The 12,324-nt window shown below is 42.6% G+C and overlaps 3 protein-coding genes across 3 annotated transcripts; 1 reads left to right on the forward strand and 2 right to left on the reverse strand.

Annotated features, from left to right (window-relative positions):
- Positions 1-64: 64 nt before the first annotated feature.
- Positions 65-4,134, reverse strand: erd22 (ER lumen protein retaining receptor 2). Its single transcript, NM_001140122.1, is given in 5 exon segments — positions 65-1,345; positions 1,592-1,844; positions 1,984-2,142; positions 2,429-2,529; positions 3,899-4,134. Coding segments are annotated over 5 exon segments (639 nt in total). The 5' UTR covers positions 3,990-4,134; the 3' UTR covers positions 65-1,310.
- A 141-nt stretch (positions 4,135-4,275) lies between these two features.
- Positions 4,276-7,025, forward strand: LOC106601731 (immunoglobulin superfamily member 6). The gene is made up of 6 exons (XM_014194077.2): positions 4,276-4,640; positions 4,787-5,128; positions 5,302-5,402; positions 5,559-5,609; positions 5,928-6,038; positions 6,281-7,025. Exons 1-6 carry the CDS (start codon positions 4,547-4,549, stop codon positions 6,329-6,331), a joined length of 750 nt encoding a protein of 249 aa, XP_014049552.2. The 5' UTR covers positions 4,276-4,546; the 3' UTR covers positions 6,332-7,025.
- mfsd13al (major facilitator superfamily domain containing 13a-like) lies at positions 6,661-12,178 on the reverse strand. Its single transcript, NM_001140218.1, is given in 8 exon segments — positions 6,661-7,478; positions 8,824-8,967; positions 9,527-9,610; positions 9,854-10,008; positions 10,214-10,336; positions 10,478-10,774; positions 10,918-11,232; positions 11,671-12,178. Coding segments are annotated over 8 exon segments (1,473 nt in total). The 5' UTR covers positions 11,884-12,178; the 3' UTR covers positions 6,661-7,336.
- Positions 12,179-12,324: the final 146 nt, after the last annotated feature.

A 12,324-nucleotide genomic window follows, 5' to 3' on the forward strand; every position in this document is an offset into this window, starting at 1 on the left:
TTGGGCTGATCTTTTTCTAGCCGTCTGTACATAGGTTGTGTTTTTTCACAGTAACAAGGTAAAATTGTTTTTTCATAAAAAGTTTATTGGAGGTGAAGTGGTATCATGCAACTTAAAACAAAAGCTATAGGAATGACTCAAATGAAAAGAGTATGGGGTTTACTTAGCTGGGAAAATGAGTTAAATGTTGAGATTTGACCCAAATGCATACATAACAAACACCATATCTCACACGCATTCCTCCTCAACCCTGTTCTAGAATATCATTTACATTTCAATGGGTGTTTTACCTGTGACAAATGACTGCATCTTTATTTAAACAGCTAAACAACAAACTGACCATGTAAGGCGATTACAGTATTCAATCAATACCAAATTAACCTTAGTCTATGACTGCATTGAAAACAAACCAAATAGCCCTATCGGAAAGCACATTTACTGACACGGACCCCTAAATTACTTACAATCATCCAATGTTGAACAAGCTGAGGCTGGGCCTACATAATGCAATAAACTCTTATTTTGGTTGGTGATGTGAAAGGTGATATTTATCATGTTAAGATGGGAGCTTTTTCCAATTTGACAACTGCATTGGAAGTAAATTTTACCAAAAATGTCAAAAGGGCAACTGGGGAAAAAAATATTGGGCAAAGGGTTCTATAAAACACAAGAACCTGAAAGTGGGCTTTGCAGGATAACTTTTTTTAAAGAGGAGTGCAAACTGGGATATCCAAAGGAAAGAGCACCTACAAAACAGATAAGTAAATGTAGTTGTGAATAATAAATTGGCCAAGGGGTTAAATGTAAAAAACAATGTATGAAAAAAATATCAAGACAAATCATTACATAACACTCCTAGACACATCGTTTCCATCTTACATTTTAGTCATTTAGCAGACGCTCTTAATCTTAAAGACTACATTTTTGCATTTCATTTTGAAGTTCGGCATAGTACTTTGCATTGAGTCAACCCTAATCGACAATGCATGTTGAGCCATCAAAGAGCACACCTCACATTTCGAAAAAAAAACATGTTCTTTCTTTCTTTTCTGAACAGCAATGAGAAAAGGTAAGGCAAGATGCTAAAAACAGATATCTGAAGACTGCGTGAAGACCTGGGATGACCTCTCATTCAGTTTTGGAGCTGTTTGTTGTTTACCAGTTCAAAGTTACTCATGAAGAAGACTAGTGTTTTTCCCCTTGAGTTGCTCTCTCTCTCAGGCATCTTGTGCTCGCTCGGCGGGGTTCCGTGATGTCATCTCTACGCACCCTGAGTCTGCTGGGAGACACGGGGTCTCCGTCTGAACCTCTCATGCTGGAAGGCTCAACTTCTTTCCTTTCAGCACTGAGGATTATTGAGATATGTCAGAGGGTCCAATTTTTTTATTTATTTCCCTTGCAGTGTGCTGACTCCTGTGTACTACAACATTCAAAGTGCATCTAGATAGATTATAACTCATTTAGGATATGATGTAGTCCTACAAATTCAACCATCAATTACTCCAACAAAGCTTACTTACGCATACATAAAATACCAGGTCAAACAGCGAATACACAGATGGCAGAACAGGAATCAGAGGTGGACACTCACCTTTGGTGACATAAAGGTAGAAGAAGTCACAGTAGAGGATGGTCTGCACCATGCCGGCCACGATGGCGATCATGTCAAAGAAACCCTCGAAGTAAAAGCGCCAGATCCAATTGAAGAGGTACAGGGCCCGGTAGAGACCCAGGAAGAACAGGTAGTGGGTGGTAATGGTCTCCGCCTCGCCCGTCTTACTGATCATGAAGAGCTGGGGCAGGATGGCCACCGACTCCAGGTAGATGGAGAATGTCCACAGGATCTGATAGAAAGACAAAGACAACAATGTATATTAGCCATTAAGCTCATCCACCCGCCCGCTAACAACTGATCATGCGGAATAGGTTAAGTAGCCATCAACTAGGGGTTTCTCCTTCATATGTAATGTAAATGTCTCTAACCTCTAGGAAAGAGAAGTCATGGTTGACCAGGCAGGCAAGGCCCCCTACAGGAACCACCAGAAACTCCATTCGGAAGCTGTCATGGTTCCCATCGTAGGTGGCCTTGAACTTCATGTAGATCAGGTAGACAGTGGCGTAGGCACAACCAATGTAGATCACCTGCAGGGAAGAGGGAGAAAAATCAGCGTATCCCACGTTAATGGTGCTGAGAAGAAAATAATAGCAGAGTCCAGACCGTCTCTCATAAGGACTAGGGCCAGAAGAAATCTACAGATAGAACTTATCTGAAGCCTCAGATAGATTTGGTGAGGACATTGACAACTCTAAGGAATTCCACAGATTCTGCCTGGCCCAACTCATAACACTTAATCAATACTATCAGTGGTTTGGAGGTATGGAGAGAAATAAAGGAAGGCTCAGTAATAAGGTCCTGCCATCCTCTTACCTTCATGGTGGTGTTGTAGAGGGAAATGAAGGAGGTGAGGAGGTCCAGGTAGCGAGTAGTGAAGACAAAAGCAAATAGGATCTGGCTCTTCCCGGAGATACCTGGAAGGGACAACCAGTTTTATAACAGTAGGACAGATAATATGAAATAAGAAATGATTATTCTAGTTTAAAAAATAAATAAAATAGTTTTACATCACTTCAAGAACAAGTTCTGGAAGAATGGCAAGTGCTTCACAACTTCCAAAATAGTATTTTCCTTTGCAAGCCCCTGCCCAGTCAGAGCTGCAACTGTGATAGTATCTTATCAACAGCAGTTGGAAATGTGAATGAGACAAACCCATGTCTGACTAGAGGGTAAATGAACTGTATCTGTTTGCTGAAACTACGTCAACAAATGCAGCAGCATCTCAAGACCAGGGTGATCACCCAGGAACTAATGCATCTCCATGTAGGCCTAATCGTAATGTGCACAATAAATCTTATTTATTCCATATATTACAGTGACTGGTATTAGAAAAAGACAGCAGATCCTAATGCCTCAAAGACAAATTAATCCGATGCAAACAAGGTCGATGAGAGAAACGTGTGCGAGTGTTTAGAATATAGGATGTGTTCAGCTAATTTGAGACATAAATGTAGAAGTGTCGACTACTTTTGAGTGAGAATGCATTGATTCCTTGCCACCTAATTTAATTTCGTGATCCTTTCAAGAATGCCACGTCAGAGTCCAGATCTAACAATCAAACGCCGGGACATTGAGTGAACTCGCATGCCAGACTGTTGCAGAAAACAAGGTGACACTAGACGGGATGTTTAAACATAAGTTATTAATAAATACCTCATCTGAAAGCACGGTACAGTGTCCAAACTTGCATCACTTTATGAGCAATCGATTTTTTTTTAAATCATCGACTATTTTGTCTGTTACACGTAGCTAGCTAATAAGATACCGTAGTTAACATGTTTTGTATAGCAAGTTAGCGAGCTACCAGTTACATAGGTGGCAAATCAGATATTCAATGAAGGCTTTGATTAAACAGTAATCCGTTTAGCTAGTAGTTAACTTTTAAAAAATCTGAGCAATCCAAGTTGCCGCGCTAGAATAGACAGCTAGCAAGTTGACATGCTACAGTGTGATGAAGTAGCTAACGTTCAACCAATTCAAACTCACTAGCTAGCGAACACAACATGATCTGCATTTAATTGTTTCATGATGCATTATATATACACTGATCAGCACTTAAAATGCCATTCGTTGCTCGTTTGTTCTGTGGCTAGCAGGTAAATATCAGTGGGTTCGGAATATAACGCTAACTATCCATGTTAGCTAGCTGTCTACAGGGATCTAAACTACAGCTAACTAGATTGGTTGGAATATGGGCAGACGGCTAACTAAATACATAAGTAGACAGCACATAGCCAATAAGTCATTTGAAGAAATATACATTTTAGTAGCTAATATACTCACCAGCACACGACCTGGTTTTCCATATTTTGAGCAGGAGAATGATGATAGCTGCCAAGTGAGAGAGGTCTCCCGTTAACCTGAAGATGTTCATTGCTGGAGCTGATGCCTTCTTTTGACACCGGTGAAAATGACTTAAAGTCCACTGTTGACAACTTTTTCTGGTTTAAACTAGCTTTCTAGCTAACTTATTTAACCGGTTTCACTATCCCTTTTTTGATGCACCGAGTTGAAATATGGCGATAGGGCAAGTCGACGTGGAAGGGGGCGTAAGAAAAACGTAAATTACAAAACAAGTTGGGTTCGGATTGGATACAGTGGTTTGAGTGACACCTGTGCAAAACACGCCTACCAGCATCCATCGGTAAGAATTTCTAGTTTAATAATACGCAATGTGACAGTCATGCCAGGGCCTTGAATTTGAAGAAAGGCGGACAGATTGATTCTCACATCTCGCTGATGCTGCAACATTACTACGAGAAGACAGCTTTGACTGACAACTGTGAGAAAATTTGTTTGGAATTACAACACCAAACACATAATTTTGAGATACTTGGTAAACAGGATGGAAAAGTGAGAGAAGTGAAAACTTCCATCTTCCTGTTCTGTCTATTGCACACTTAGTCATGAGATCACAGCGCACGCGCACATATGGTGTCAACATCATGTTTTCATCAGAACGGATTTATCTGTGTTCTCCTCTATCAGTGTTCTCCTCTATCTCCTCTATTAATCTCGACAGCCGGTAAGGACATATCAGCTAAATTAAATGTATCTTTATGTCAGTATAATAAAATATCAGATTAAAACTGTTTTGATTCCATATTGGCTTCACTTATAACGATTGAGAGTACAAGTTTATGATTGTACCTGTATCTCTTTTTACTCCAGACATCATGGGGAACAAGGAAAACTGCCCCGCAGGGTTATCGTTACACCAGCCAGACGAGATCATTTGGCGGATAGGGGGTCAGTCAGCCACTCTCCCCTGTAACATCGCATATGATATTAATAGGAAAATTGATGTCCTCTGGTTCGTCTTCAAGCAGGACGCTCACCACTCGGTCAATCTGATGACCCAGCAACACAAATACAGCCTGGAGAGAAACAGCCTAAATATCAACTCACTCCAGGCCAATGACAGCGGGGTGTACCACTGTGCTGCCGTGTTTAGAGACGTGGTATGCAGCCGGGCACAGGAGATAGGGCAGGGCACCACGCTGGTGGTGAGAGGTAAGAGCATAGAATTAAATAGAACACGTGTCATTTGAAATGATTACTCATCATTTAATGTATCTCTATGGGTTAGAGTGTTTGGGGTAGCAAGGGGGACTTTTCAGTTCTACTCAAGTTTTGCATTTACAACCATATGAAAACCAAGTGACAGTTCTCCTGTGTGCTTTCAGAGAGGGGCATGCAGATGGCCTGGCATGTTTTGCTGTGGCTGCTGTTTGTCGTGTTGGTCTTGTACAGTCTGGCAATACTGATTCTGATCATTCGTAAGAAGGTAAGCTATTGTATTACTCTAGATACATAGATATAATGATCATTGTGAATTGGTTGTTGTTTGAGACGTAACAGTGCATAAAATATATTGACCAATCATGCAACCATCATAATCATCTAGTCTACATTGGATTCTAACCCGCTCATTCTACACTAGACTGGGAAAGACATTGCCGTTTGCAGAGGCACAGAGAAGAGTGACTTCCAGGTGCAGTCTTCTCTTTTCTACTGCCTCACTGAAGTTGTTCATGATGTCTTAAAGAATACTTGATGCCACCACAATCTGCAATGTGTTCACAATATTTCGTTTCACCATGTTGTGGAAAGCCCAATGTCCTAAACAAGGAACAGTTCTATTTCTAAGCCCTTGCTATTGTTTTGTAAATTCCTAGTACAACCCTCAGTCTCACAATGTTGAGAATTTAATGTATGTTTACATTGCAGAAAGACAAGGAAATACAACACTTTTGAGTTGTTATTTACCACTGCGATGTAACCGATTTGTTTGCTGTTCATTCTCTTACAGAAGAATAAAGTTCGAGTACAGTTTGGTGCTGTTGTGCAAGAGCTGTACGGCAAGAGGAAGTTACAAAGTAACAAGAAAAACCCCAACCACAGTGGCCCTGCTCAAAACAAGGTACGGGATGGTCACATTGCATTTTCCTAATATGGCTTATTGGCTTTCCTAATAAGTATGAGAGAGGCTAGGAAAGTGCTTAGATTTTATGTTATGTTTATGTTATGACTTAGTTATATCAACCTGTTTTCAATTGACTAAATTATCACACCTTGTTCTTAAGCAAACTCTTCTCCATCAACACATCTAATCTACACCATGTTGACTCGACAGCTGATAAACTCAACTGAATCGTCTTGCAGGTTGAAAGCCCCCACTCCAACGATCCAGAGGACATTTACCAAAACCAGTGACTCAACAAAAAGGATAACCACTAATGACAGCTACTTCCCTACACAGACTGATCTTCAGGCAGGGGAGAGTATAAACTATAAGGACACTGCTGACTTGCAAAACGACTAACCAAAATCTAAAACTGACCCTGACCTTAACCAAACCAGTAACCCTGACCTAAATTTAACAAATTCGGAATATCAGTTTGCAGGTCAGGAGTGTCCGTATAGCCTTTTCCTCTTCAGTCAGTTTAAAATGGAAAACATGCTATATGGAGAGAGTAACAAGACAAAAATAATCCAGATTTGATGAACTTCAAATGAATCAGAAAGAAAAACAGAAGTCTCTGTACTGAATCTGAAGTTGAATATCCAATTTATTTTGTCCATGTTTCAGTTTCAAAAGTCAGCGTAAATAACACGTGCAAGTTATTTGAATGAAGGCTTATTGTTTTTAATTAAAATGGAATCATTGTAAAAAGACTTGTAGAAAACATTCCCCAACAAATTAATGCAAATCATTTGAATGAAAAGTAATAGAATATTTGATTGGTATTAACTATTTAGACAAAGGCACAGCATCACAATGGTTCAGGTCCCATGATAACAGTATGTAGTATAGACAATGTATACACAATGTCAAAGACAATATCTGTTTTACATTCAATTTTTTTGGAGAACAAAATCTGCAAACTAATAAACTATGTGAAAGTAACCTGATGCTACAATATCCCTCAAACTTGGTTAAGTCAAAAAGTTCACAGTAACTAACATAATATTTTTGCATAGAGTAATAGCAGACTCAGGTACTGTGCTCCTGCTACCAGAGTTAGGGTCAGTACCATAACCTTCATCACCACCAGCCAAGTTCACCGACAAACATAAACACATACAGATGGAGTGTTTTCTTCTGCAGTACCCTCCGGCCATTACACCACCATGTTCCCTTTAGGAGTGCTGCAGCAACCTATCAAGTCTTAAAAGACAGCATAGACAGTGACTCATAAACAGCATAAATTGAGTGACTCAGCCGTCGATATACATGGGGTCCACGGTGTGACTGTTGCGTATTGAGAAGGGCTTCCAGGCGAAGACTTGCAGGGCGGCGACACACATGGGCACCACACACACCAGGTAGAACATGGTGGTGTGGAGGGCCTCCAAGTCACTGCAGGGAAGGAGTAGGACATTATTCAGACAGTACAGGATATGTTACAAGATATAGAGGAGCTACTGGAAATGTGTTGTCATGAATTCAACCAGTATGTCTGTGTATCAAGACAATTCATAAAAATTACATCTAATAATGCTATGATAGAGATACATTAAAGTAACATATAATTAACTACCATGTCATAGAATAAATGCAGTTGCTTTCCATGGGTTCACTGACACAATTAATGTAACAGGTCAATGCAGCTATTCCACCACTAGGGGGAGTAAGCAGTCTTAGTAAGTGTAACAGAGTTCAAGCTATAACCCCAGAAAGTTGTCAAACACTACATCTACAGATAACAATGTGTGATATCGGCACCTGAAATGAATCAAATGCTACTTTAATTCAGCAGGTGACTCGCTGGCAGTGAACCAATCCTAGATCATTCCAACAGCCCCAAAATACACCAGGCCGTAACAGTAAGACTGGTTTGGTCAGGCTAAAGTTAATTTGCATGCTGGCAGAGCAAACATGGATTATAGCTAATAATGCAAAACACAGAACAGGATCTTAAATGGTCGTCCTTGATAGTCTAAAGTGCCTTCCTCGCCTCACTTATCTGAAGACACAGACACAAGCAAAATGGATGTCTACAGGGAATTCACTTTCAACTGTTCAGTTCTCACCACAATAATACAATTAGCGATAAGGAGAGGCCATTTAAGACTGTTGAGACACAGCCCTTACCTGGGGTTTGCATCCTTCCCAGCAGCCCTTACCTGGGGTTTGCATCCTTCCCAGCAGCCCTTACCTGGGGTTTGCATCCTTCTCAGCAGCCCTTACCTGGGGTTTGCATCCTTCCCAGCAGCTCTTACCTGGGGTTTGCATCCTTCCCAGCAGCCCTTACCTGGGGGTTTGCATCCTTCCCAGCAGCTCTTACCTGGGGTTTGTATCCTTCCCAGCAGCCCTTACCTGGGGTTTGCATCCTTCCCAGCAGCCCTTACCTGGGGTTTGCATCCTTCCCAGCAGCCCTTACCTGGGGTTTGCATCCTGCCCAGCAGCCCTTACCTGGGGTTTGCATCCCGCCCAGCAGCCCTTACCTGGGGTTTGCATCCTTCCCAGCAGCCCTTACCTGGGGTTTGCATCCTTCCCAGCAGCCCTTACCTGGGGTTTGCATCCTTCCCAGCAGCCCTTACCTGGGGTTTGCATCCTTCCCAGCAGCCCTTACCTGGGGTTTGCATCCTGCCCAGCAGCCCTTACCTGGGGGTTTGCATCCCGCCCAGCAGCCCTTACCTGGGGTTTGCATCCTTCCCAGCAGCCCTTACCTGGGGTTTGCATCCTTCCCAGCAGCCCTTACCTGGGGTTTGCATCCCTCCCAGCGTCCTTCAGGTTCTCATAGCCAAACTGGTTTAGGATGGAGACCACCAGCATAGGAGCCAGAGACTGGGCTGGTTTAGTGAACAGAGCATTGGTCCCAAACACCATGGAGGAGAGGGGGGAGCTGTAGGGGACACAGAGGGAAAGGACACAACAAGGCTTTAATACTTGATCCACTTACTTGGACGTCATAAGGATATAACAATGACAATAATAATCATGGATTGGAATGATTGGATTTATATTTTCCATCAAGGGCTCAAGCGCTTTTAGTCATACCCTTGCTAGTGTTTACCTCCGTCACTGTGTTTACATTCCTGTCTGTGTACTGTACGTGACTTACAGAGATGCACAGTGATTGTAACCTTTTGCATTTGAAGTCCAAATAACTTAACCTCTTCCGCACTTACTTTGGTGAGTTAATATCAATACATACATAATGTGCCCTACAAAGTACATACAGCCTCTGTTACTTTTGTAGTGTTAGGTAGGTGCCCTTCTAAGGGAGGTTGTTAGGTACTGTAGCACTGCCAATGAAGCTCAGTGTTAACCTATAGAACACACCTGAGAGAGTAGTGTTCTATTTCTGTCTATCTGTAATGGATGGCTGGGCGTGTGGAGGTCACTGTGTGCTGATGTGGCACTTTTATAACTGTGCTGTCACACAGCAGACCTGGGTTTACCTGCGCTTGTGTCTCTGAAAGTCTGAGTCGATAATGTCAGCCAGAGGCAGGTTAAACAGACTGAAGGCTGCCTGGACAAGGACCCTTAATGGTGACAAAGAGAATATATTTTTTTTTTACAATTAAATAGTGTTTGTATGATAAAGCAAACAGTTGTAAAATGGCACAGTTGTATATCCAACTCATGGAGCAAATCATGTTACTGAATTACATAACTGACACTGATATATGTGGAAATTCACTGTCATTAATGCCAGTGGCTACAATAACATAGAAATAGATGATATAATAACATTACAATGACACTACCACAACATAACTTCTTACATGTTAGCGGTCAGGAAGAATGCCAGGATGTAGTAGTGATGTGGCCCCAGCACCAGCATGACGGCAGCCATGCCAGCCTCCACGTAGAAGGTGAGCAGGATGATCTTGTAGTAACCTAGGCCGTGGAGCAGGCTCTGACTGCTCAGCACAACCAACTGAGAGAGACGCACCACAGAGAGATGACAATAAGATACAGTAAGTAACACTGGGAAATAAATCAATGAGGCAATGTTATAAAATAGGTGGTCTAGTGTGTGGTCAGCACTTGGCAAGGCATTCAATGCAATACATTGGTGATGCTGAGTGAGGTTAGTGACTCCCTCCAGTCAGTATAAAGTGTTTTGAGCTGCGGTATGTTACCTGAGGACAGATGAAGCCAGCTCCATACATGAAGCTCTTGGCCAGTGACGGAAGCACGTTGGGGGGTATCAGATGCTCGGCGAAGATCATAGTGAAGTTATTACAGAATGCCACCATGAAGACCTGGAAAAAGTGCAATGGATAGGAAATATAAATGTAATGGTCAGCTGTGGTACACACTCATATACACACATGTCCCCATTAACAGATCAAACCACATTCTGTGGCCCCATTGAGTGGCTGTATCCCAGTCTATTTTCTGACCTGAAAGAAGTTCATGAGCACGAAGAGCTGGAAGTCCCTATTGGTCAGGATCTGCAAGGTCATAGAGGTCACCAAGGAGAAGGAAAGAGTTGATTGGCCAGAACCTTGGTAGTTTGACCCCGGTGCTGACCCTTTGGTGTCAAAGCGGCTCTTGCTGTGTAGGCCTGTGTAGATCATGCAGCCACAAGCCAGACCAGCCACCAGGACAGTGAAGCCCTGGAAGGATGGGAAGTCATCCATGTTCTGGGAGAGGAGGCCGCAGAATAGAACACTGGAGGAACCTATAAGTGACGCCACCTGGGGAGAGGAGGGGGAAGAGGAGACAAACGTGAGAACACTTTTTACTGACTTCAGACAACAAAATAAATACCATATACAGGCTAAAATGAAACGTGTAAAAAACAAAAAAAAACAATACACAAAACACCTCCCTTTCCTACCTGGTTGTATTTGATGAGTCTCAGCCTGCTCTGGTGGTGGCCTGATATCTCTGCAAAGAGGGCGCACTGCGCCAGCAACACAAACGTCAGCATCCCGTCGAACGCACACAACGCCACCATCAGGTGGACGCCGCTCATCCAGTCGCCGGGGGCGTACTCTCGCCATGGAAACCAGGCAAGCAGGAAGGCAATTGCGTAGAAGGGAGCACCATACAGGATGGAGAGACGACGTTGAGAGCAGCACGGTACGCGGGAGTTATCCTGCAGGTAGCCGAACAGAGGGTCGTTCACTGCATTCCACACCATGTACACCACCTGTCAGGATGAAGAGATGACAGAGGGACGACATAATTATTGTCTTGTTTGCATATAAATGTGCATCTCAAAGTTGCTAATATTGCACAATTGCCCAAATTACACATGTCTAAGGACTGTATATGCTGTCATGTGTTGTTCGTTCCACTTAATAAAGTGTGAGCAAGCTGCATGGCCAATAATACCATTGTACGTACATTCCTCACTACCATTGAGCATTGACATGTCAAGCCAGTTATTCCCATTTTGTATTGACATACTATTACTGGGCAGTGCATAATGTAGGCCTATTATTATACAAGTGCACCATAGTCTTAGGGCCCAAAGGCTACAGTTGCTGTTCAATAAATAATCATTTGGTTCAGTTACTGGCCCAACACTCTAACCCCTGGGCTACCTGCCTCTCAAAGTTTACTGTTACTGTAGTACAGTACTCACTTGTGACTGATGGAAAGCTCCCTCTGATATCTTGTACTTGTTGAGGAAAAGCTTGACATAGTAGAAGCTGAATATGCTGTTCATCATGCCTGCTCCCAGGGTGGTCATGGAGTAAGCCACGGCGGCGGGGTGAGCCCCCAGACTCGCCAGGTGCCTCAGGATGTTCAGGCCGCCGTAGGTGCGAACACCTGCGGCTGGTTTCTCCACAGTCATGCCTGGTGGTGGTTTAATTTCTCCAGGCTACTCACTTTGATCTAATTACCACAGATTTGCAAAGTCAGTCGAGTGTCACTTGACTGAAAAGTCTCTATGACCACACAAGCAGGTGAGTTTATAGAAACGGAGTTCACAGCTATTCATATTCCATGGCAAAAGTGCTGTAGTCGCGCGCAGGATTTCTACTATTTCGGCTTGGTCAGCAAACAGACTTTACAAATACTAATTAAGATAACCTCACTGATGAATGCACAATCACAACTATGTGTTAATATAAAATAATAACATTATGCTCCTCTCTTGCAGCTATCAAACCCGTTTCTGTAAATGCGGAAATAGGCGGGGCAATAACCCATGTGACCGAACCATAACAAACAAACATTGGACAGAAAGGTGCTCTGGTCCCACCTACTTTCTAATTATTGGTCAATGAACTGT

This window comes from Salmo salar, chromosome ssa03 (genome assembly GCF_905237065.1).
Source record: "Salmo salar chromosome ssa03, Ssal_v3.1, whole genome shotgun sequence".
NCBI classification, from domain to species: Eukaryota; Metazoa; Chordata; class Actinopteri; order Salmoniformes; family Salmonidae; genus Salmo; species Salmo salar.

Excerpts from the sequence above, each read along its gene's own strand:
- LOC106601731 (XM_014194077.2), top strand. The coding sequence starts at position 4,547 with ATGGTGTCAACATCATGTTTTCATCAGAACGGATTTATCTGTGTTCTC. Across the intron at positions 5,129-5,301 it reads CACCACGCTGGTGGTGAGAG|AGAGGGGCATGCAGATGGCC; the intron begins GTAAGAGCATAG and ends GTGTGCTTTCAG. Across the intron at positions 5,403-5,558 it reads TTCTGATCATTCGTAAGAAG|ACTGGGAAAGACATTGCCGT; the intron begins GTAAGCTATTGT and ends ATTCTACACTAG.